General features: G+C 35.5%; 1 protein-coding gene across 2 annotated transcripts in view; it reads left to right on the top strand.

The window, feature by feature from the left end:
* The window catches only part of Apoltp (Apolipoprotein lipid transfer particle), a 194418-nt gene that overhangs the window by 14977 nt on the left and 152128 nt on the right, over nucleotides 1-27313 (top strand). For both annotated transcript variants that reach the window (XM_069836782.1, XM_069836783.1), the window contains exons 2-7: nucleotides 3377-3421; nucleotides 11214-11374; nucleotides 13238-13362; nucleotides 18796-18937; nucleotides 19251-19403; nucleotides 22534-22732. In XM_069836782.1, coding sequence (XP_069692883.1) covers nucleotides 3377-3421; nucleotides 11214-11374; nucleotides 13238-13362; nucleotides 18796-18937; nucleotides 19251-19403; nucleotides 22534-22732 — 825 coding nt within the window. The remainder of the gene's footprint in view (nucleotides 1-3376; nucleotides 3422-11213; nucleotides 11375-13237; nucleotides 13363-18795; nucleotides 18938-19250; nucleotides 19404-22533; nucleotides 22733-27313) is intronic.

The raw sequence follows: 27313 nt of genomic DNA, 5'->3' as shown, positions 1-27313 counted from the left end.
GTGACACCTGGAACTCTGATCCTTGACTAGTAAAATTAATTCAAGGCACTAGCTCGAGGCTGAGGAACCAGAATGCTAGTCTGGAGATACAGAAAATAGGCTAACTCTTAGTTTTGTGCCTCCAGACTTTTGATTTGATATTTTTTGTTAATCTCAATAATAATACTTACCTTGAAGCAAAATATACAAATGAGTTTAATGGCCTTCTGTAATGACAAATTTGTAACGTAAAAAAAACTTAAAATTTTCATACGTAAGTGTAAGACGTGGAGGAGAAACCACCATTTTCTAAGATTTACTCTGCTTGTGCTCGCCTCACACCAAGTATTTCAAGTGCAAGCGTTAAAACAGTCATGAAAAGAGAATCAGTTACTTTGAGAATTGATTACTGTACAAGATGGCAACAACCCAGCAACGTTGTGAGTGTGTCACATCTTCCCATTCTGTGTGTTCACTAGTAAGTTATGTTCCCTTCCGGCCTTCCCCCTTTCGAACCCAACTAACATCTTTAGCAGAACGGTGTACGCAAAAATGGGAAAACCGACCTGCTGGCTTTGAGCTGATAATTTCCGTTAACATTTTCTTTCTTGTACCAAACTTCGATTCTATGTCATTTTTCCTAACCACGCTTTCAAAACTCATCCTACAGCAACTGTACAGACCAAGAAACAAAATTTGGGCACTGAGTATGAGCAGCATGTTATATCTGGAACTTGAAAAAATTCAGATGGCCCAAATTTTGTTTCTGGGCCCGTACATAGCAAGCAGATTAATTCATTAGTTACGTAGAAAGTATAAGTAGAAATTTGTCTAATTCTGTTCCGAAGTTTTTCTCAGAGTCCATCAAAACTTAAAGCTAATTAGGCAGTGCATTGAAGACCGTAATGTATTAATAGTCGTGGAATGGAATGGAATGGAATTTACGGAGGGGGGGCACTATGGCCCAGCACTGCGACCTGTTTAGATCTATTGCGCTAACCTTCTAGTGGCGCATTCCCAAACCTACACCGGCCGACCACACTAAGGTTCTCTGTGTATCCAGGTTTCTAGCAGGCAACCGACCCCACTCGTCCCTAGGCCAGCCGGCGATCGGGGAATGCTACGCAATGATAACGAAATGGAGAAATGATGACGGAATTATGAATAGTGAACTCCTCTTTTATAGCAGAGGATAGATAAAAATCTTACTTGTGTCTTGTGCCGGTAAAAGCGGGTGAAGTCGAACGGATTCATGTAGGACATTTTGAATTCTCGCATTTTTTGGCGTTCGAGCAACAATACATATGCTGCCAGATCTGTTTACATTAATGCTTTAGAAGGCAGCACTGCATGTGTAAACAGCATATTGCAATAGACAAGTTTACGAGTTTTATTTGCGAAGATAGGATTTCTGTAAATGTCTACAATGGAGTTCGAGAAGAGTAAATTATTTTTGTAGGTTATGCGCGTTACCAGAACGTTAGTTTCCCAATTCCGCGTTTAGGCCTACTGAGAAAATAAGATTATTTCTCTGATAGCATGTGAAGTCGGACATGCCTGAAAAATGCATTGTGAAGGCAGAGCCTACGCAGATCTTCAAATGCACGGAATAGAACATGAAGAAAGCAATTTTAGCTGTAATGTAATGTTCCTCTATTCTTAGAATTTCAACTACGATACTTGAACTCTCAATTTGTCATACATACCGGTAAATATAAGGCCAGCAATTCTTCATATACAGGGTGGAAAGTAAACTTTCACAATCCTTCTGGGATATGATATCTCGAATTATGACAAACAAGAAAGTCTAATAATATTTTGTTCCCAGAAGGGCGGTTTTCAAAAAAATGGTATTTTGTAACTTGAAATTATGATTAAGTTTTTCATGAAAATGCTCAAAATTGGATTTTTTATCTCGTGTAGAATGATAGAGTAAGCTATGTATGGCCATATTACAGTAGTATTTGCATGGACAATAACACATATTTCGAATAAATCGCGTTAATGGGCGTGTACACATTGCATGGAAACAGGGCTATGACACGCTGCCAACACTGTTTCTTACATACGCAAACCATGTGGCCGAGCTAGGTGTACGGAGAGGACGATACGCTTACATTCACTTCGTCATTAGTTGCAGTTCGAAGCAGTTGAAACACAACGAGATGCCACAGTTTTCTAATCGTGAATATCTGGACATGTTATTAATTTATGGCGAAACGTTGCCCTCGGTAGCGCAGTTGGTATAGCGCTGGCCTTCTATGCTCGAGGTTGCGGATTCGATCCCGGCCGTGGTCGATGGCATTTAAGTGTGTTTAAATGCGACAGGGTCATGTCAGTAGATTTACTGGCATGTAAAAGAACTCCTGCGGGAAAAAAATTCCGGCACACCGGCGACGCTGATATAACCTGTGCAGTTGCGAGCGTCCTTAAATAAACCATAATTAAAAATTTTATGGTGAAACTGGTCACAATACCGCTGCAGCTGCTCGCTTATACCGTGACAGATAATTGGATCAGGAGTGTGAAAGTTGTAGAGACGCAACTGGTGGACGCTTTGAACAATACTTTTAAAATAAATAAATAAATAAAAAGACACTGTAGAAAATGTGTACAAAATTTAACAGTGTACCTGACATTAATGTGTATTATTTTCATTTAATTTCAAAGTTGTTTATTTCTTCCGAACGTTGTATTGTGATTGAGTTGGAGTGACATCAACTGTGTGATCCTCAGTGTAAAATAATACTGTATTTAGAGGATTAATTTTGTTTTATGCCTAATTTTTCGTTCTACTGTATTATTGATGAAATTGCTTTAAAATGTAACGGAAACTACGTGTTTGTTTGTACTAAATTTAGTGCTGAAACTATACAATAACGAACGTTTCATGATAGATAACGAATAACATAGTTCACGTAATTAACATGTTACGATTACATAAATTTTGATTTGACTGCATTCTCAACAGATGTTTTTGTTTACAAAATGGTATGTGTGTACATCCTCTCAAAACCCCTGCCAAGTAGACGATTGGAGCGGCATTCAGTATGCTGGGATGCAATGATCTCGCGAAGTAAACACTGCTACTGTCTACAACGTTGCAGCATTCGTTTTCTCGAAATATTACAAAAAGTATTGGTCGTATGAAAAAATATTATTTGACAAAACGTTCCCAAATGACATGATCTGTTATGTGTGTGAAGGATTGTAAAAGGTTACCTTCCACTCTATATCTAGCCTCTGCAGTTTGTATATTATTTCCGTTTTTTTTTTCAATATTTTCCTATCATTGTTTCCATGTATCCGTGTTATAAGACATGACTGGCACAGCGAAAGGTGCTGTCTTGCACAAATACCGTAAGTGTCTCATACTGTTCCTGCTTTCTGTTTCCAGACCCGTTGAAAGATCCGAACGTTTGTGGACGACCAACTTGCACACGTAAGTAGATATTGCACTTTTGACTCTCCTTTCCTCCCGTAGAGTCGGATGAAAGCTTCATCAAATAGAAGACGCTGTGACCTCTTGGGCAATAGATATGTAGACCTAATTCTAAACTTTTTGAGTTCGGTATTTGTTACTTATTTCTCATAATCTTTCATAACATGCTAAAATTTGAGCTTACTTACATGCGTTGGCCCACTTTTCCCATAATTTCACAGAATGATATCTCATCAAAAATTAATATTATTAATTATTAGTTCCTACAGATTCTCAATAAATTATTACGGGTAACTTATTGTCTTGAAGTGTTACAGAATGTTAAATCAGGCTATTGGACATACGAATAAGCTTACCACACGTCTCGTAAAAACGGGACAGTCGCCTTTTTCGCCTATATGTCCGGCGTCCCCGTAATTTTGTTGGGACGCACAGAAGTCGCCTATTTTAATCTAACTTTGTCATTTCTGTAACTGAAGTTTGTCATAAGTGAATGTTTAAATTACTATTTTTATTTGTATAAATGTTTGAAAATGTGTGATTTTGAAGTCGGCAAATATGAATTAACTATCTATGGAACGTAGGCTACTGTTAAACAAAAAGATAAGTGCAAAGCACTGTCAAGTGACGTAAGTAAATTGACATGAAAAGAACATTGTTTGAAAGTAGTAGTGTTCTTTCTTTCTTAACTCCCTTATTTCAATCTCACTCAATATATTTTTTGTAACTTCTAACTTCAATTTCCTTACCAAAAAAAAAAGTAGATAGTAAAAGTGTCCTGTATTTTCATAAGAACTTTATAGCAGGCTTAGGTCTACATACGAAACATTATAAAATTTGCCAGATGCTAAAATTGCAAAGGAAAATTTTAATTCCGAAATTGGAAAATGTGTAAGCCTAAACATCAATGTACATATGTTACATACCAACATTAATCTCTTGCCATCATTGCGTGTATTTCGTATCTTGTTGCTGAAGGTTTAAGTCTCTTGGTTCAGTATTTGCAACAGACTCGCATATTATAAATATTTAAGATTTTGATTTAACTTTTGTTTTATTCACTGCTGAAAACTTTACCTCAAAAATACAGTAGCATGCAAATTAGTCCGATCATAACAATTTTCAGCGTTTTCTTTAATTGTTGGTCTGCCAGCTGCACCCCTAATATGTGCAAGAAATGCTTAATAGGGGCAAAATTAAATATAAACTGGACAGTGAATGATTGGAAGAGGACACTTTTTCCGATAAACTTAATTTGAACTTCATGACCAACATGTTGTATTGTATTGTATTGTATTGTATTGTATTGTATTGTATTGTATTGTATTGTATTGTATTGTATTGTATTGTATTGTATTGTATTGTATTGTATTGTATTGTATTTATTAACATTCCATGGTATTCATACATGCTTACAGCTAGAATATGGAACAAGTCAAAAAACTTAATACTATTATAAAATCTTAATTTATAGTCACAGTCTAGATGAAATACATACAGACGAGATTTACAATATAGTCTACTAGTACAACACAAAGTTTTAGTATCAATTTCATGAAGTGTTATTGAATGTCATGAATTCACCTACAGAATAGAAGGCGTGAGAAATTAGGTACTTCTTTAATTTGGCCCTAAATAATTTTATGTTTTGAGTTTCATTTTTTATATCGATAGGGAGGCTATTAAAAATGTTTACTGCCATATAACGCACTCCTTTTTGTTAGCACGATAGACTTTCCGATGGAGTATGAAAGTCATTTTTTGACGTGTATTTATGCTATGAACTGTTGAATTAGTTACAAAGTTTTCACGATTACATACGAGGAAAATTATTAATGAAAAGATGTTACTTACGTCCGTAGAGGATCCGAAAAGATTTAATCAGCTCGTCTTCACCGAACACCGAAACATCTCCTCAGAAGTAATGTTCACTCAAGAAGTGCTGGTCAATAATTCCTATCAAGGGAATGATGAATAGTGACAAGTATGTTTGCGTATTGGTAACTAGTCTCACCGCAGCTGCAGAAATCATTTCCGGATGGCAATGGTGTTTCAACAGGATCTGGTAACATGTCATAATACTGAATATCATACTGTACATCTCGAAGGACTACTACGTTCTTCAGTCAGAATAATATCCAGGTACTCTCCTGCCAGGCAACACACCCGCTATCAACCCGATTGAGAACTTGTGGCCAATTTGCAAAAGGAAAATGGCAAAACTGGATTGTTCTACAAAAGAAAAAATGATTTATTTCCTCATTCAAGTTTGGTTTTGCGATGAAGGAATTAAGAATATTTGTGGAAATTTAGTGGAATCCAAACCAGATTGTGTCAGTGATGCAATTGAAAACATGCGAGGCCACATAAATGACTGAGGCGCGTTCATCCTGCACTTGTAGTTTAATGTGCTCAGTATGACTTGTTAGGGTTAATTCGAACTACAGTTCGTGCTACAAGTTCCATAAAAATCATACAGATATGTTATTTGTTTAGAAATTAGCAAGCCACGGCTTTTTCCAGCCCAGTTCCTTAAGTGTACGACAAAATAAAAATTGGGTAGAAAATTCACTCAAAATCGAATTTATTTACGCTGGTGTTCGAACTCTTGTCTCCAGCGTGGAAAACTAGTGTGCATGTCTTTCATTAATGTGTGATGCAGTGAGAACATTTATCTGCCGATATGGATTTCATAGCTGACACTTTTCTGTTTCTAAAGTGTTTACTATACAGGTATAAAAGCTTATGCCCCATAATACGTCGCATACTATTTCATAACACATGAGACCCGACATGTGCAAATATCACTCAGCCGTGAAGCGGTCATCGGAATAACTAATGACTGAAAACAGAGCGAAACTTTTGCAAACGTGAAATGTGCAAAATTGGACGCAAACCTCTGTTAAACATCAAATTCCACTCACAAACTATGTTCAGCGTCACTTATAGACATACACCATGGAATGTACACCATATGAATCTCATTATGCTATCTCACTGAATTGTTGTAAAGTGCATTGCTTTATGGACAGACGATGAAGACGATTATGAATTTCGAAGTATTTATAGAATGTTGGCAGGAAATAAGTGTCCTTCCAAAATCCTGTCCAACTAGTCTGGGCGGGATTTCAACGCGATTTTCGGTGTGGACAACTGACAGTCTAAACGCTCAGATCATGTAGGGAGGCCTATATTTAACCACATATTTGTGTTGTTTGTTGTGAAAAAATTGTACTTCATACTGACCGCTCATCAAGAGTAAACCACCTGCTGTTTGCTGTGTGGTTTAAATTCCCGAGGAATGCAACATCATACTGACCAGACATCGAGAAGGTGTCATCTGGTCATTTAGAGTGTTGCGACGTCATCCTCGCACGCATATTGACTGATCCGTCTAATTGTTATTTCAGAAAAAATGATAATTATTTTCTTTCCTTTCATTTACACTACCATTTGTTGAATTGTGATATTTTGATATGCATCTTGTCTACAGCTTTGTTATGATGCACAGAACTAATCAGAATGACAGCTTTTTTTTTCAAGAAAGTAACTCACCATCGTAACACTGTTGAAGGTTACTGGCTATACTGTACATTTCTGTATGGAGAAGGCTTTATATCGTTAAGAACTTCATGTTTATTTTGACTCATGTTTCCCATAACTGTGTTTTGGAACATCTCAACTTTTTTTAACTCCAGCAAGAAGCAAAAGACCCAAAAATTCCCTAATTTTCTGAAGTACATTTTCTCTTTTCCACGTTTTATCTCGTGCTGTAGCCACTCTCATTCCTTCTATCTCTATGCAGCAGCTAATGAATTCATCAATCATTTCCTTTCTTATAAAGTAATTCCAAGCTTCCTTGGAAAGTAGTTTTCGTACTTTCAAATGGCCTTGGTTCTTTTCTAATGATAATCCTGATATTGTGAGATGTGAGTGGAGGATCCTTGTTTCAAATTGACGCCAGCTCCTAGTGCACAAGCTGCTTCTTCAATGTTTTTGAAAGAAATTCGACTGTTTTCTTTCAATGACGATTCAAGTTTCTATATACAGTTTTTTCAGAGAAATCGAAGGTCTTTTGAAGGCAGAAGAGAGCATTTTCATAAAACCTCAAAAATTATTTTTTTCTGATGATTTTATAACATTGCAATTTCTGCTCGTGAATATGTTTGGCCCATAAAGAAGAATGTTCAAACATTTAAATAAATTGCATGTGATTAAGACGGAGAAAATTACTGTAGTGAATTAAATTATAAAAGTTCCAAAAATATGAACCCTGCTGACATGGCAGAATGCGGGAAAACAAAGTCGAAATCGGGACTGTCCAGCAAAAATCGAGACGGGTGGCAATTCTGCATGAGACCGTAATGGGCCACTAAGCCTAATGCTCGAGTGTATAATGATGATGATGATGATGATGATAAAGGTCTGCTTGAGTAATACATGGAAGATTAACCAACAGTATTTAAAATTAAAATAATAGCGTTTTAACTAATATCGGCTAGGGAACCTCTGAGCCCTGCGTAGGCATGCATTAGAACCATTTTTCTGTGATTAATTCAGCTGCATTTGAATATTTGTTATTTTTGCTTCGCTGTGCTTCGTCTTATAAAATGATTGGAATAAAATTGATGCTCTCGCAAGCGCGTAAGCCGCACTTCCGTAATAAACTCCATCAGTTCAGTGATCACAATGTGGGGAAGATTTAAGGGGAGTTGGTCATTATCGCATGCAAAATAATGGTAAAAATAGCCTATCTTCAAACAGTCATAAATATAATACTATTTATCAGAGGTCTTTCATTTTTGTTAGCTATGTGTGTATACATATTAAGCTTTAAAGTGAAAAAGAATGCTTACTCTAGAGTAAATCTTTATCCTTAAATTAATTTTTTAAATTAAGCACAATTTTTTTTATAAATTCACTACATGTCTGTGATTAGGTACACTCTATTCACTTATTATAGCACATATTGAATTGAAAATTTGACCACTTATTGCTAATAGATACTAAAACATACCCTAGTAAAATTATTCATGTATCTGTAATATTATGAGTATAGGGCTTATAGCAATCATCACCGTCAATAAATTAAAAAAAAATTGACGAAGATTAGTATAAAACCTATGCCCATAGGCCTAATATTACAGATATTTTAATAATTTCAGTAGGGTATGTTTTAGTATCTGTTAGCAGTAAGTGACCAAAATTTTAATTCAATGTGTGCTAGGATAAGTGAATAGAGTGTACCTAATCACAGGTATGTAGTGAATTTATATAAAAAAATATGTTTAAATTCAAAAATTAATTTAAGGGTAAGATTTACACTAGATTAACCATTCTTCTTTCATTTTAAAGCTTAATGTATATACATATATCACTAAAAAAATGAAAGAGCTGTGATATATAGTATTACATTTATGAATGCTTGAAGATAGGCTATTCTTACCATTACTTTGCATGCGATAACGTCCAATTCCCCTTAAATCCTTACTTTTCTCTCTGTTGATATTTCTGCAGTAATTGAATTATGAATGTTACAATAATAGTATGAATGGTAACACGCCGTGGCTTCAGTGATACGTTTCTCGATATCTCTGCAGTGCCTTGATCATGCTCTCACCGCTACTTCCTAGGCCTACGTCTATGACCAATAACGACGACACGAGCTGGTTTCTTGAAAGTGTACGATGACGCTGAAGATTGTATTTAATTAATTTTTGTTAGAAACTGCAACAATTATTTATTTTCCTGAATTTATGAGTAATTTCTGTTCTGACAAGAGATGGGTTTAAAATAAATTTATGGAACATAATTCCTTGGTAGAGAAGCCAAAAAAACGGTTTCTAATGTCATTTGTTAGAAATGGACCAGAAGTTTATATGTATGTGGTATAGCCTTCAAAGAACATTTATAATCCATTTCAAATTTGTTATCATTTGATATATGTAAAATCGATATTACCGGGAGAGATGAGTGATAGGCAAAGAAGGTAATCATGAGTTTATTATCGAAAACTTAATACTTACTTGTGGCTGAAAACGTTAATTAACACTCTTATTAAATACCTCCAGTTTGTTATTTTTCTTAAATACGGTGTTAAAAATAAGCTAGAATAGCTTTCTCCAATGAGGGTAAATTTTTATTCTTGTTAAAATTTTCACAAAGAAATGGATCTTTTTATATACAAAATTGTTATGGAATGAACATGTCAGACCTTTCCCAACATATCCTTGTCCCTTTGGGCCTGGGCACCAGCTGCAGCTAATGGACGACCCATTTGTCTGGCGTGAGTCGAGACGGAGCTTTGGACTGTAGGCCCTGTTCTTACATAATCGTGGACGTCTGTATAGTAATTAGAGATACATAATGGTGCACAAATGAGAAGATCTAGATCAAATGCAATATAAATATGAAACTATCGGCCAAAATAAAACTGCCTGCTTGTAATGCAAGAGATCATTAATTTGCAGAACATACAATATTCGCATGTCCTGGGACCTGTCATGTTGGAGAGAACTTGACTAAACTGAATTAATTATTGATTATTATGAATAATAAGGAGTCAATTCAGTCGGCTTACACTTATTGGTAATGTGAAGAAATTTGCATATAAGTATTTAAGTTTAGTAGGCCGAGACATAAGTGGGAGGATAATATTAAAATGGATTTGAGAGAGGTTGAATATGATGGTAGAGACTGGATTATTCTTGCTCAGGATAGGGACCGGCAGCGGGCTTACGTGAGGGCGACAATGAACTTCTGGGTTCTCTAGAAGCCGTAATTATTTAAGTTTAGTATTAAAATTCAATCTCCACTTTCCTGTATTAAGCTTATTTTACTTTGATTAAATGAAAACAACATGTCAAGCATGAAATAAATAATTATTCACGATTTCTTTGTTGCAGATTGAGTAATTTAAAATTATTCTATTTTTATTTATCACATACTAACATTTTATAATGTTGATAGATATTTTATTATATTTTTGTTGTAATAAATGTATTATTATTGTAAATATAAATAAATAATTATTATTATCATCATTATCCAGTTAGTAGAGCTGTAGTCATGCATAATTTAAAACCATACATTGAGATCATTTTAGTTGGTTATTTAACGACGCTGTATCAAATATTAGGTTGTTTAGCGTCGATGGGATTGGTGATAGCGAAATGGTATTTGGCGAGATGAGCCCGAGCATTTGCCATAGATTACCTGACATTTACCTTACGATTGCGGAAAGCCTTGGAATAAACTCAACCAGGTGATCAGCCCAAGCGGGGATCGAATCCACGCCCAAGCGTAATTCCAGATCGGAAGGCAAGCACCTTAGCCGACTGAGCTACGCCGCGGCCTACATTGACATTATATCAAGGATTGAAGCAAATTTAAATAACGCATTTATCTCAACTCAATACCATTCCTTTGCTCGATATTATACATTAAACAGTAAGTGCATTAAGTTTAAGTACTATTTTGCATTGGAAATGAATGTGCTTTGAATTTGTAACTCCTCGCAGGTTTACATCCGTGGTAATCATATCGTAAAATTATCTTCTCGTAACCACTTTTCAGAGACGACTCAATTCAAACCATTTTCACAACCTATTATGGCATCTGTATTAGAATTTGAATAAGAATAGCGTTCATACTAGCACGTCAATGTAGGAACATTGTATCTCTTTCGCAATTCAAGTACAGAATATGTGTCAAAAAAGAACGAGTAATATGTTGTTGTTATTTACGAAGTAGTCTGCCCGTCTCATATACATTTTGTGTTTTATTTTTTCAGCTGGAGGGAAGTTCGCTTACTTGACAACAACTAAGTATGAGTACCAATACACAAGTGAAATTGCAACACTTTTTGGAGGCACGAGCACAAACAAGTCAACGCTTTACATTTCTGCCCAAGTATCCCTGGTGTTTCCGACGCCATGTGAAGGGGTAATGCAGGTAAAAAGCGTCCAACTCCTTATTCTGTCATGTAGTGTATACTTTCTAGACCCAATTCAGTTTAGGTGAAATTCGGGTGTTAGTTTTTCTATTCTTTCTTCGAAGAAGTTTGATGAACAATCATTTTTGTGACTCAATTGCATATTGTATGTTTTAAGTGAAGCAGTTTAATATCAGAATTTTGAGAATTGTTTTTAGTTGCCTTCATACACTCTTTAATTAGAGTTATGTTTTACTATATTATGGGACGGAGTAACATTTCAACTGGACAATACTATAAGGAGTCTATATTTGAATATGGAGAAAGAGTGCGCGGCAGACATAAATGTGAAGAAATCAACATATCCACAGGACAAGTCATCTTCTCATATAAAGTCGGTAACTTCTGCTACTAATATTAATAATGATACTACTACTACTACTGTTACTATTCACAAACCTTCAATTAACAAATATACTTACAAAGATTTTGGTTCTTTTAGCATACATATTCAACACAAAAACGTAAAATTCCTTTGCAAGACGAAAAGTTACATTTGTTCGGATCAAATTTCTGCACATTTAAAGGACAAAACTAAAATTCTTTCAATAATTTATTATCATAATACACTGCTCTCTTAAATTGACAGAACATGTTGGAAATTAAATCAATGGCTTTCCCAAAACACGCTATGTACCGGTAACGTTTCATATAAAACAATCTTTATCTCGAAAAGGAAACAAAAACGAGCAAAATTTCATTAAACTCTTTTGTTTGAAATATCTCAAAGAATAACCCCCTGAAATTATAAAATTAATGATATTGCTTACAGTTTACTCTGTATACAGCTCCAGCAGCTGCCGCCTTTTTGCAACGAAACGATTGGGAGCTCAGCACTAATTCCACTGCAACTTACTACCAACTGCTCGTAATCACACCGTTCTTGCACTAAAAGGTCGAAACAGCAAAACATTAATTTGACGAAAAAGTGAAGCCACCCCCTTTTTGCAAGGAGCCCTTCAATTCTTTGTATACATCTGAAGTCTGAGTAGTGTAATATGTTACTAGTTAGGGATGTATGCAATGGGTGGGGAAAGGAATTTGTCGCCCTATCCATTATCTCCTGGCTTAGTGGCCTCATGGGTGATGTTTTATTGTTGTCATTTATGAGGTTCAAACCTGCCTTCGGACAGTTGACTAAACAACTAGTAGTAGTAGTAATACTGATACTGCTGCTACTGTTATACTACCACTACTACTACTACTACTACTACTACTACCACTACTACTACTGCCCACTACTACTGCTCCTACCATTACTACTACTACTACTACTACTACTACTACTACTACTACTACTACCACCACCACTACCCTGCCACTACCACTACTCCCACTGTGTAAGAAAACGAAGAAACGTTTGAGAACTCCACAACCAATAACGGAGTCGTCCAGAAGAACGAAGCTCTCTTCTATAAATTCACTTCATTGTTTTTAGTGGGTTATTTTGTGACGTTTTATTAACTGCTGCGGTTATCTAGCATTTGAATGATATGAAGGTGATAATACCGGCGAAATGAGTCCAGGGTCCAACGCCGAAAGTTACCCAGCATTTGCTCTTAATAGGTTGAGGGAAAACCCTTGAAAAAACTTCAACTAGGTAACTAGTCCCAACCAGGATTTGAACCCGGACCCGCTCGTTTCACGGTCAGACATGCTAACCGTTATTCCACAGCGGTGGCGGTGCACCAACCATTGTTACCAAAACCAATAACTGCAGTATGAGATGCGTATTTATTAGTTGAATATTCAATTTTTAAATTTTATTTCCATATTAAAGTTTTCATTAGGTAACAAGATGTTATGAATTATATTGTTTTTAGGTGTCACAAATAGCATTGGCAGAAGCTGCACCATTTTATGACCGAGAAGAAGATACTGAGATTCCGAGTCCCGAACTTCCACATTCACAAGAATTCAGCCGAGCCATTAGCCAGCATCCTTTAAGGTAATGTTCTTCTACGTCTGCGCTTACAATTTACAGACTTCACAAAAAAAGTATTCCGGCGGATACAACTTTCCAGCATTACTGATAAGAAAATATATTCCCGCGATGCAGCGTTGCTATTGCTGCCATTATGGTAAAAAAACTTCACTAGCAGTGCACGGTATCTCTTCTCAATAGCCATTGCGTTTCACAAGGAAAAGTTCCACCTTCTAAATTTTCAACGAACAGTCATTTCACTAACGGAATCAAGTAACAAGGAACTGACACATGAGCGTATTCCGAATCCCAGCGCTGAGCAATCTGATGGCATCACGGTGTTCCGAATTTCACCGAAGGCGTGACTGATGCTCCACCGGTGTCACACCTGTGCCATCAGTTTGCAGAGGTGGTGGCAGTCTCCATCAGCTGCCATCAGTGAATCTGATTGGTTCTTGTATAGGGCGGGAATTAGCAGACGCATGACATCGTGCACTGTTTTGTCATGGCGGTGTGTTCTGCTTTAGTTCTGCTGTACTGTTTGTAATGAGCACAACGTAAAAACAATATGTTAATGGCTTATGAGCGAACATATCAACGGACCAGTTATTACTATCGGTTCAAGAAATAAATTGTTTATGCTCTTTTCTTTGAACGAGATGGTAGTACGGAAATTTCGCAAAATTTTGCTAGCGTAGCACAGACAACAACTTATACAGTCGCCATGACAACCATCGATCCTTCCAGCAGTTTTGTTCCTATTTCGCTGCAGCGTGACGTCATTGTTGTCCACCGGTCCGGTGAGATTCGGAATACGCTGAATGCAATGCAACCGGAAGAACATACTGACGTCAGAGTTAAGGCCTCCCCACACCAACGCGAAATATTCGCAGCCGTGGCGGCGACGAATATTTCGCGTATACAGCGGCAACGAAATTCGCACGTTACCCCACACCGACGCGAAATATTCGCAGCGCTGACTGACACTAAATTTCGCGTATGCAGAGGAATATCATGTCGTAGCTCCTATGATAGTCAATCAATGGCAATGTTATTTTTATGATTGGCAGGTCAATGTCTGAGGAAAGCATGGAACAAATTTTGAAGTCGAAATTGTTTTTAAAACGCGGGGGAAAAAAGATACTAATTTGGAAATGATCTGTTCAAAATAGACATTTAGACCTTCAGAAGTCATTAGCGGTAAACTTTTTTATTTTTCACGTTAGATGGGGGTTCAAAGAGAATGAAATGTTGAGAAAGAATGGAAATTACTTTTAAAAGTTGCCGCTATTCAAAATCTTTATTGGTTTTCAAGTTACGGCGAGTTAAAGAAAAGAGTATTTTTTACTTGACTAAGAACTCAAGACAACCTCTTGTCTGCTAATACAGAAATCTTTGCTCTGATTTCAAATCCGCTTACAAAATACTTCCATCGCTTAAATTGTTTTAATTACTTGTATGTGTTTTGAAATGTAATAATAAATATTAAAATAAATGTAATTAAAATATCAATAATGCAATTAAAAATAAATGTAATTACAATATTAAAATAAATGTAGTTACAATATTAAAATAAATGTAACTGAAATATTAGAATACATTTAATTAAATTATTAAGAGAAAAGAATCAAAATGGCGAACGATGATACCTAGTATTTAGCCTTAGATGTTGTGCTTGCGGTTCCAAACGTTGTCAAAGAACTTAGAGCTCTGGAGGAGAGAACACATAGAAAAAAGAAAGAAGTGCGGGTGAGAAAGTGAAGTCCACGTAGAAAAATACAAAAGTGCATCAGAAACAAGAAGTTAAAGATATCTGAATATCTGAAAAGATAAATTACCTATGAAACGAATATTCAGAGAATCCCTCATAACATGAATTACCATCCCAGGATATATAAATAATTGAAAATAGTGAAATGAAATAAAAGATCCTTTATTGGTAATATATTTTTTAACCCTACTCAGAGAGATGACATTGGAAGATTCTCGGTCATTTAGCAATTTTCTAGGAATTGATGAGAGTACGTTCAACAACTCCTAACACGATATAAATAATTTTCGTGTCGTGAAATCAATACATTCACATTTGAAAACAATTATTATATTTTAATTGTCCGCGTTTCTATTATAATGTAATATAATACGTCTAAACCCCCTCAATAACATATTTTTCATGTTTTTTATCATTAGATACAAAAAGAAAACCATACTGACTTTTATTAAACTTTTTAGCAAACTGATACTCCCTTGAATGTATAATGGCCACATTCACTAAAATGCGCTCTCAACGCAAAAAGTATCATAAAATTCATACAGTATTTGCAGTTCTAAATATATGATCGTGCAAAAATAGTTTACAATACACGTGTGTTAAGTGCGTAACAAAATCTCGAAAACAGAAGAGAGACTACTTCGTCTCGTCTTTTCGACCTTTTCTTTGATTCTGTTACAATGCGTCCATTAAGAGAAGAAAGACAAGAGATGATGCTAAGTCTAAAATCTGAGAGGGGTTTGTCCCACAAGTAGTGATATTCGCGTATAATTAATAAAATTATCCTGTTTATGTGTAAGTGTGAAGCAGTATCTGCTAGGTGTAGATTTTTGCTAATTTTTTCGGCGATGTATGAAATGGAGGGGGAAAGGAACTGGCCACCCTACTCCATTATCTCCTGGCCTAGTTGCCTCATAAGTGGTGCCTTCTTGGTATCATTTGTGAGGTTCAGACTTTTCTTCGGAAAATTGACTAAACAACAAGCATATAATATTGTATTTAATATTTAAAAATTAATTGCAAGTCGGTTATTTTAACATCATGGAGACAAATATCGCATAATAAAATAAAAATATTAGCCTAAGTCCAAAACATTGATTATTATTCATTGAGTTGTAGTGACACCAAACGCGAGTACTAATGTTAGGATACAGCGCGAACCCGTAAGGTTTAATGAAAACAATTAATAGGCCTATTTATGTTTATTGAAACAACTCTTCTGTACTAGCTAATACAAAAGTTCCTAGAGTATTTCATAGGAATAAAATATGAATGAGATTGGTTTGACAAAATTGCTAATAAATATAGGCTTATATGTTTGCTTTTAACCCTTTCTAACCCAAATGAAATTTACAAGCAATTCATGTTGAAACAAATAGCTGTATTAGGACCAAGTTACGGGAGTGGCAACATTTGAAACAAAACTATATTGATGAAAATGTATTGAAATAGAAGTTATCCAGCAAAATTTACCTTCATATGTAACACACAAGTATATAAATGCTATAAAGTTAATTATTGCCATATGGTATCTATAGGTAAGAAAGGGTTAAGAATGAAACCTTTCCTAAACTAAGAAAATTATTAACTTTGAACTATTAAACCTTAGTAAGATGTTAAATGGCGCAAAGTTCATATAGGTAGGTTCTCTAGAAATATACTTCTGTACTAAGCAATGCTATGATATTCTGAAGGACTGATAAAAGGCAACAAAGATGCAAATATGAAATCATTTCTTATAGACAGGCCGTATGTAGGCTAGAATTTTTCTCTTAAGATATGTTAAAGATGTGAATAACTTACCACTTTCATTAAATTCCAATTGGATTGCAACTCATATTGCCCTTTTTCCTCACTTACTTGTAATCCTCTAGAATAAATCGTATAAAACTGGATGTTTCCTTACAATTTCTCACAGAACACTATCAAAAAATTCGCGGTGGCAGCGAAAAAAACCGCGCAGGCGGCGAATCTAAATTTCAACGCTGCAGATTCGCAGCAGTCCGGCGATAATTTCGCGTCGGTGTGGGGACACTCGTATACCGCAATGTACACTGAGGCAGTGGCAACTTTGCGAAGCGAAACATTCGTCACCGGTGCGAATATTTCGCGCCAATTTCGCGCCGGTGTGGGGAGGCCTTTATAGACAATTGCACGTTTTGACTGCTTATAGCGCCATATTTACACCTGGTGGCGAGACTTGGAACTAATAATTTTTTGGCATAATTCGCGAGCGCATTGGTTAATTAGCATATCTACGAGGTTTCACCAGCGAATAGGGATTATAAAGAATTGACACTTCGCGTCGGTACCTTTGATGTAGCCGGACTGATTTCAATGACCTTCGAGCCAGCTAAAGCGTGAGATTCTGCTTTCTCCCTAGAGTTGGCGCTGACATCACACCAGCTAGCAGTCGACACAGCGGAAATATAACACATATAATTAATATATCTAGGCACATTATGTACTCAAATAAAATAAATTGGATCCATAAAATAATAAATCCGTCATTAACTGTAATGTCTAGACTCTAGAGTTCCTTTATAATGAGAGTTGAGACGTTGAACCCAACAACAATTAAAATATGTAATGATTTGATAGCGCTGAAAATGGAAAAACAAAACTCTTACGAGAAGTAAAACCATATACCTATATTATATTATATACAAATATTAAACGAATTCGTTACTTAATTTTATAATGTATTATATTATTTTATAATATAATTTATGATATCTGAAATATAAAATATTATTATTACAACTAGTTTGTCACTGAGAAATAAGGAAAAGCCGTTAACTTGAATTTATTTGAAGCAAAGCGTTACTGGATTATGTAATAAGGTAGGCCATGTTTGGATCCTGTGTCTCAACTCTATTCTCAATTATTATCTTAGCGTATGCTCGATTACACTAACCTCTAGCGCTTGAAAGTGGAACTATACGCTGGCGCACAGAGAAACAAAACACAGGAAAATCCGCTCAGTGTCCATTCTTTATAATCCCTATTCGCTGGTTTCACGTTCCTACGATCATTAGAGTCGGTGCTGTGCCACGCTGAGCACCGCCAGTTTAATTATAACCACTCTGTATGTGACCAATAACACATTAAATAAGAAAACTTTACTGAAGAACTTAAACTTACATATACGTGTAGCATAAACACTGTTTTTCTTTCTTTTTATACTACATAATTTTGATAGTTTCTTTTAGGAAACCTAAGAAGAAATTCTGTAAAACCATAATGGCACTTTTTAACAGATGACTCAATAATTTGAATGACGATGATGTCGACGGCAATGTTGAAACCTAATTTCTCATTTTGTTTGAAGAGTTTGTTTTACAAGTTATTTATATTGTCATCCATAATAATCCTCGTGAAGAAAATAAATTAGTGTTCTATTAACGGGCCATAATTTAAATGCGTAATTATGCCTTCATGTTTATTTAGTTACATTTATTCATGTTTTTCTGTCTTAGCTTTTTATATTATGTATTTGTATTTTTAATTATATTATTATGTGCATTTTGTCAACATAACCTGTGACTTGAAACAATGTCAGTAATTTCTATAAAATATTCCTGATAGGCTATAGACATAGAAATTAGACATGTGGTTTTGTGTGTTAAACGCAAATGTCGCAAGCCGTTTTGACATAATGGCTTATTTCGTTCATCTGTTCACAGGTTCTCATTTACAGATGGACTTATTTCAGAGGTTTGCCCTCATGCAGATGAAGCAAATTGGGTGCTGAATTTCAAGAGAGGAATTATCTCCACATTCCAAAACACAATGAAGAGGTTTGATGTGGATCATTACAGCTTAGATGTGAGTACCATAAACAGTGGCATTGTGCGGAATGTTTAAACATTTTCACCGATTTCCTTTACAGTATTACTGGATGTGCCTTGAAAGTAAAAATATATGAATGAAGTGATTCGCATCTGCAGCCATTACCTAGCTAATTTATTTTTTCTCTATTTAATTGTAGTTCCATTTACAGTATTACGAATTGCATACTTACTAAGGGTTTCAATTTTATTTTGCTTTATTCTAATTAAACCAAAACTATTGCATAAGGTAGACGATTGATTTTGTTTTCTAGTTTAGCTGTATCACTGATATTCTTTGCATTTCTTAGGCTGATGTAAATGGAGTTTGTGAAACAAAGTATTCTCTTCGGGGGGCAAGAGAGACCAGTCTGGTCATCTCAAAGAAGAAGGATATGTCCACTTGTACTTACAGATACAAGCACCATTCTATCCTCCAAACAACACCATATCTCTTCAGGAATGTAAGTGTATAAGAGCTCCACAGAGTTCATATAAATCCAATTTTCGTATTTTAATTTATTACGAATGCTACAGAGAAAGTATGGCAAGTAATATGGAACCGTCCAACATTTTCCCATGTCTTTCTGGGAGTCCCAGAAACATTTCAGATACCGCACAAAGTGATAAACTAAAATGTTACTTCCAGCCTTCTCATTCGCGTAATAAAGTTAGAGTATTTCATCTGCTTTGAAAGTACATTTTCGTAAAATTTTTTAGCCATATTTTTAATATAGCATATAATTAATAAATTTTATTTTTCGTAATCTGTAAATACAAGGCGTCCGAAAATCGTAATCTGAATATTGAACAGTGCGGATTTCATATTTAAGTTCTTCGTTAGCGCTGTGTGGTGTCATAGCAAATTATTCAATACACTTTGTTTAAGTTACTTTTAGCTATATTGTTAACAGAGTCCACAAAGCTGTTCATAACTATTCAGCAGGGCTAGTTCTGTGTAGTGTCTCAACTTCTGAAGCTACTAAGATTTTTGAGAAATTTATCGTCTGTGTAACACGCATCTTTACCAAACAAGTGCCCGAATATTGGCCATTAGCTCATTTTCGAACCGCATGACATGTTAATCCATCAGTTTCTTTGCTGCTGCTTGGTTAAAATAATATCGACTCAGGGATTACACTTGTTTTCACTTGCCCCTGATACCATTACAAAGGTTGAGTGAAAAGCATTGGCAGAATTACACTACAAATATAAAGCTTTACTTTTACATGAAATCAATAATGCTGTCCCTCAATATTTTCACCAAATTCTATGGGAGATAGCGGATACATTGACCTCATAGTGATTTCCTCGTCTTAAGAATTAAGCCGTAGTCACAGACTCAGTGCCTGCTCTGTAGTCATATTTATTTATTTATTTATTTATTTATTTATTCATTCATTCATTCATTCATTCATTCATTCATTCATTCATTCATTCATCCATCTGTATTAATTGTATTGTATTCATCTAACTTGCGCCTCTTCAGTAAAAAGAACTGCACAACTGCATTTCATTTAATTCTTCCTCACTCTTCGTATGTTTTCCACGTCCGTCACTGAGGGATATTTCAGTAGTTTTGTTTAGTCAACTGTCCGAAGACAGGTTTGAACTGCATAAGTAACACAGTGGCGTATACTGATTAAAGGGTTTGGGCTACCGCTGACCCTATTATTACACAAAATATATCTAACAATTACTTTAATTTTAATGACTATGGTAAAACTAATAATACAAAATTATTACATTATGTTATATTATAAACTTTTTCTTTTGTAATTTCCTTGGGCTACCGCCGGTAGCCCCGGTAGCCCGCAAAATACGCCCCTGAAGTAACACCAATAAGGCATCACTCATGAGGCAACTAGGCCAGGAGATAATGGGGTAGGTGGTCAGTTCCTTCCCCCCTCCAATCCATACATCGCCGATTAGCTACATATTCCACTAATCAGACTTCAGGTGCATATAAACAATTGTTCTTCCTCTGACACATATCGTCAAGTGAGATGTCTTGACCTTTTATTCTGAATAACATGCCTAACAAATTTCTCGTGTTTATCCATTTTACTGGGTGTTCATTTCAAAGTGTGTCATGACGCCACTGTTGTGAGTCAGCGATTTGAAGCGAGTTTCAGCTTTTATGTCAGAGAAGTTGCCTATTATTCAAGGCGTTCAATCTGAACTTGAGAACGCGTACGGTATAACTTGAACGTCGTAGCAACAGATGGCGGTCTGTAAAGTCTGTGTGCTACCATAACCTCTTTCGAATTGTTTTGCGCGGGCAAGTCGTACGCAAGGTATTTGTTATCATCGGTTGCGCCAACTCTAGGGAGAAAGCAGAATCTCACGCTCTAGCTGGCTTTGAAGGTCATTGAAATCAGTCCGGCTACATTAAAGATACCGACGCGAAGTGTAACCATCTTCCGTCCTATTTCAAGTATTTTCTTTCCGGTTTCGATTCTTTATGGTTGTAGGCTAACACTGCTCTGAGGTTCGTTTACTCGAGTACCAGTATTCATTTACAACTTGCGCGTGTCAATATATAATTAGTGCTAACAATTATGTTGTGCGAGATAAATTTAATGTTTGGAGCTGGCGTTCATATTTTAGTTAATAAAGATGAATAGTATACGCACTGTAGTGTTCATTAGAACAGATGTTTCAGCTCGCATTTTGGAAGGAAAATCTGAGACTGAAAGCGACTTGGCAGACCGATTTCACAAAGTATTAAAACGAAGACTGGGTCGTTTAACCCTCAACTGGTATCTATGGGTCAATATAGACCCATATGGATAGATATCGTAATGTACATTTAAAAAGCAATACCAGTTGAGGGTTAATAGAAATTTTACATTACCAGTGTATTAAAATGTTCAGTGTTTGTGCGGATGTGTAAAAAGCAAATCTTTGGGAATCTTTGTTTTGTTTCCCCACATTGTTCTCAAGGAGCGAGGAGACGTGTGCAGATTTCCTCTGCAAATGATTGAGTTATTGTGCTTTTTTAAAAGTGGAGTGCAATATTATAGGTTACATTCTTTTAAATATATATTTCGTCATTTTAACCCTCCATTGGTCGAGCTCTTAAATGCAACGTTAGTGGTCACATGAATCACAGTTGTGATCACTGTGTTTCTTAAGTAATGTTTACATTTAATTTTAATGTTTTAACTTTTATTGTAAATTATTAATGATTATACATTAACTGTCTGTGAATGTTACTTATGTCCCGCCCACTATAGGAGACATAGGCCAGTTTTACACTAATCCTAAACATATTTAGTATAACTTGTTGCTTGTGGACCATCCCAAACCCCCGACCTCCACCCCTAAGAGCGCCAGTCCTTATATACCCGGGAAATTTTTCCATATCTCAGGCAATGTTGTCAAACATTTAATTAAGAAAGGTGTTAAAAGTTGAGAAGTACAGCAGTGAAATAACTGTGTTTTTCACGAAAAATATTAAGGGGACTGATTTCCCCTGTGAAGAGAATTGGGGAGATGACGTCTACCTGTATTTCCACTCGCATTAAGCTCTGAAATTATATGTTAACAATTACAAGTTCTGTTATGTGAGATGAACATTTTTGTTTTCAGAACTACCAACCAATGCCAATAATGAAATCAAACAGCTCATGTGAAATGTCTGTGGACCACAACATATACAACAAGATCGAATGCCAGGAAGTGCATTTGTTTCAACCGTTTTCAGGCAACAATAGTGGTGCACAAACTACGACAAAGCAAGTGTTGACTCTGTTGTCTGAGAAAAACACAACTGAAGAAGAGACGCCAGGTAAACAAAATATTTAAAAATATGTTACACAATGTAACTGACATTTCTAACCCATATTACTTTTCTATTTGGAACATTTCAAAAAATTTAGACATGCTAGAAGAAATGGTGTCATGAAGATAACATGTTTTCTCATTATTCATTTTATACTTTCCTTAACAATTTAGTTTGTTTGTTTTGTTATTAATATATTCCTACATCTGCATTCATATGTTACATAGTTACATAACCACATTCTATACTTCTATACTTTGTTACCTCTCTTGATTGGCATACATGTGCACTCATCAGGTGGGGTAGTTGTAATCGAGTTTGATGGTTTCTACTTTGACATAAATTTAGTTACTACCTAAGTTAAAATATCCTTATAGTCGGATTCTTATAGTCTTGTGCTACAAATCCAGCTCTTTGATATATTGATCTAATGTTCTAGAATGGCATTACACGAAGTTTACATTTACTTGCTCCTTGTGTTCACAATTACCTCACTACATCGTGGGTAAATGGAAACCGTGATCTCTGATTATAGACAAGGTAAGGATTTGGGATTAGGGATATTTCTAAACAAACATGTTTCATTAACTTGTGAAGATGTTCTTGTGTAATTAGAACAGTATTTACAATTACCTCACAAAAATTATTACAATAAATAGAAATAGAGTCGACTCCTGATACTTCACATACAGTTAATTCACTTTGCTGGTAATTCGCGATCCATTTGGGGGGAAGGGAACGAAATAACCTTGTCTTATCTGTTTTTGTTCGATTTTACTCTCTCCCACTCTCTTAAGAAATTTACAATCTAAAATCAGAAAAAATGAATATTCCTCTAAGAAACAATATAACTATGGCAGATTAGTTTTGTTAAACTAGTGTCTTATGAATAATATTTTGGCTAAGAGGGATGAAGTTACAGGAGAATGGAGAAAGTTACACAACATAGAACTGCACGCATTGTATTCTTCACCTGACATAATTAGGAACATTAAATCCAGACATTTGAGATGGACGGGCATGTAGCACATATGGGCGAGTCCAGAAATGCATACACATTGTTAGTTGGGGGGTCGGAGGTAAAAAGACCTTTTGGGAAGGCCGAGACATAGATAGGAAGATAATATAAAAATGGATTCGAGGGAGGTGGGATATGATGGTAGGGACTTATTAATCTTGCTCAGGATAGGGACCAATGGCGGGCTTATGTGAGGGTAGCAATGAACCTCCGGGTTCCTTAATAGCCATTTGTAAGTAAGTTGTAATTGTCTTATAAATATGACATTTTAGGAGCATTTTCTCAAAAGTAGCTAAATGCCCAAATTTTCAAAATTGATTTTTTGGTGGTATTACATATCAATATTCATGTTACACGTGTAGTTGTAATATCAGTTTTACCAAAGTCTATTATTGCCGCATTTATAAGGCAATGAAGACTGTGAGCTTGTAAGTGTTAAAAGTATAGGTATATAGAAAAACTGAAGATTTGTATTTAGATCAACAATGTAAAATATATAAGAATAAGAATAAATAACTACTTATTTATAGCTCGGAAAGCTAGTTACGAACCTCAAGGGTGGAGAATAAAATATTTGGAATTACGTATTTCACCACCACTTAGTCCATTGTGCAGTCTTCAGGAAGAAATGGATTAGAATCATCTTCAACAATGTCCAGCCCTTCCTTTAAACCCACTATGTGAGAAATATTGGAGAACAAGACAGCTAATGGCTTTATTGCCAAGAACTCTGCATTAGTTAACGCAGTGGAACGTAAGTGGTGCAAATTGTACTACGTGAATGAAACTGAGTTTTAAATATTGTAATAATGAAAATAATTTTAATAAGAGGAAATTAAAATTTTTTAAGGAAAGTGCTATAATGAAACAGTACTAATAATACGTTTTTGTTTTCTAATGGCGAGTACTTGCCTTTTCGTCATTCACCCAGTTGAGCAAATGAAGCCAGTTGTGTAGAGCAATTCGCCAACAGAGACATGCCCAGGCTGGGCTACGCTACACCACGATGAGATGGAGATTTGTTGAGATGCCACATGCGAACCGGAGCTCCTGGAGAAAACCCCTGTGTTATGATTAATAGATATTTAATAATTTAATACATTAATAAATAATTTAATAAATAGATTTAAAATCCAGTAAATCATACTAAATGTCTTGGAACTTGAGTTGCCGTTCAAAATTACAGCTCAAAATTGATGACTTAAAGAAAATCAAACAAAGCACTGCTGTTAGTGGCAGACACCTGTGAGGTTCACCGCTGTGGAGTAATGGTTAGCGTGCCTGACCCTGAAACGAGCAGGCCCGGGCTCAAATCCTGGTTGGAACAAGTTACCTGTTTGAGGTTTCTTCCAGATTTTCCCTCAACCCATTAAGAGCAAATGCTGGTTAACTTTCGGTGCTGGACCCTTGACTCATTTTTCTGGCATTATCATCTTCATATCATTCAGATGCTAGATAACCATAGCTGTTGTTAAAGCGTCGTAAAAGTACCAATTAAAAAGAAGAAAATCCCTTTGAAGTTAAAGTATTACAATCAAAGACTCTAGCTAGGGAATAATTAAGACAGCTGCTTTACCAGAGAAGAAAATGGTTGGTAAGAAGATGAAGAAGGACGTCTTGGACTTCATGAAGTATTTTGAAATACCATAATCGGCAAAAGAATTTCACAGAGGTATTCATGTTAAGCTAAATGGCTGAATGACACCTGTGTTTTGAGAAAATTCAGAACAATCTTTCTAGCAGAGCTAGCCGTCGAAAGCTTGGAAGCTAATCTCCAACTCACCTGGCTGAGAACCCGAGAAGAGTTATTCTATATCAAACGCTGGGAAAGCCTCAAGTCATACAATCTTTCTTATTTTACACAATGAATGTTTTGGTTGACTCTCACTATTACTTGGAGATTCTTCTTATTTTATGCAGAAATTTACGTGTGAGTACTTCAGAAAGGAAATAATGTATTTCAGGTTACCGGTATTTTAGCAAATGTGAACTTTATTTCTCTTTTATATAAGTGATTCTGTTATTATCATTGTTATATGAATACAGTTTGTTTTTCCAAGAAAGTATAATACAATATTGTTGTATTTTTCATTTTGCATTTTGTTCAAACTGTTATGTAATGGAAAAAATTAATAAAATATAAATTATGATATAGGCCTAGTAATATGAATTAACATAAAAATTATGAGCAAAAAGTTAATTAAAAAGAGAACAAAAGACTTTTAATACCTTTGTGTTTAGCGACTTTTGAAAGAAACAATAACATTTATACCTACTCTCACATTTCCTTCTATAAATCTAAATTTCAAAATAATAATTGCAATGGTACCTGAATAAATAATATGATAGAGAAAAACTAAAGTGATTGGGATTAATACTTTACGATCATTGTCAGGAAAATTTACTTCGAGTTGTTTAACGACTTTTGAAAAAAATGCTCCTCATTTTGTAAAATGTGCGTTTCTTGTTTTAAGATTATATCCCATTGCAGTATCAGTACTGTATAATATTATAATTTTTCAAAATGTTTTGCACTGTTTCACATTTTGCACTTGATTTTAAAGTATATTTTAGTAATTTTTACTGAACTTTAAATAATAATAACAAATTTTGCGGATAATTCGCTATTTTCGATATTTCACAGAAGTTCGTGCATTAATTATTGGTACCACGAATTATCAGGAGTCAACTGTATTAAAATGAAGTAACTTTTAAAGTAAATTTAATAAGGAACACATAATATGAGGTAATGTATAGTTAATAGACATAAACACGGACAAAAAGATCGGTAACCCTCAGGAACATAAACAGAAATTGCAAAAATAAATATCCATCCGGTCTCCACATTTTTCAAAAGTGGGCTCGGCAAAACTGCCAAAATGTTTTCTTTTCAACATTAAATATATCATTCCGTATGACTCTGACTACAGCCTGTTCTCCTACCTCTTGCCCATGGCTGCAAAGGTGTAGTTGACGCATTTCCTTTTCCCACAGAGTGCCATAACTTGTGCATATGCTCCAACTTTGAGTCTTTGTGGAGCTGAATACTCAGTCTCATCCTCGCCGAAAATTGTATCTTCAAGTTCGTCATCAAGTGCTGGCAGATGCTGTGTTTCAGTTCCGTTTTTTATTCACTTTGTCCTTTTTCTTTTCTTCTGCTTCCCTCAGCCGACATAAAACATCTTCAGATATTAACACTTTCTCACAGTGAGGCTGTTGCAATTGAGGATTTATCTTTTTTTACAGTAGGAGGGAAGTTGATCTTCTCATTTTACACAGTTCTGCAGAAGAGCCCTACAAAGCTTCCGGGAGTGAATGCTGGCTTGTCATTGAAATTCTATTTTTGGGGTAATGAATGTGACTGTCTTCAAATCCAAGACAAGACATGCTTCTGAGGATTTTTGTGAGTGGTGACCTATGCCTACGTGTATGGATCAGTCTCCAGAAACCAAGCCAAGGCTATGTTTCATACCCAGAGTCGTCCTTTGGTTTCTTAATATTAAAACCCTGCTAGTGGGAGTGCCATGTTTAAACAGGGCAATGCTCTTGTTTTCTGTTGAGGTTTTCCT

This window comes from Periplaneta americana, chromosome 10, assembly GCF_040183065.1.
Source record: "Periplaneta americana isolate PAMFEO1 chromosome 10, P.americana_PAMFEO1_priV1, whole genome shotgun sequence".
Taxonomy (NCBI): domain Eukaryota; kingdom Metazoa; phylum Arthropoda; class Insecta; order Blattodea; family Blattidae; genus Periplaneta; species Periplaneta americana.
This window is presented reverse-complemented; position numbering and strand designations above follow the sequence as displayed.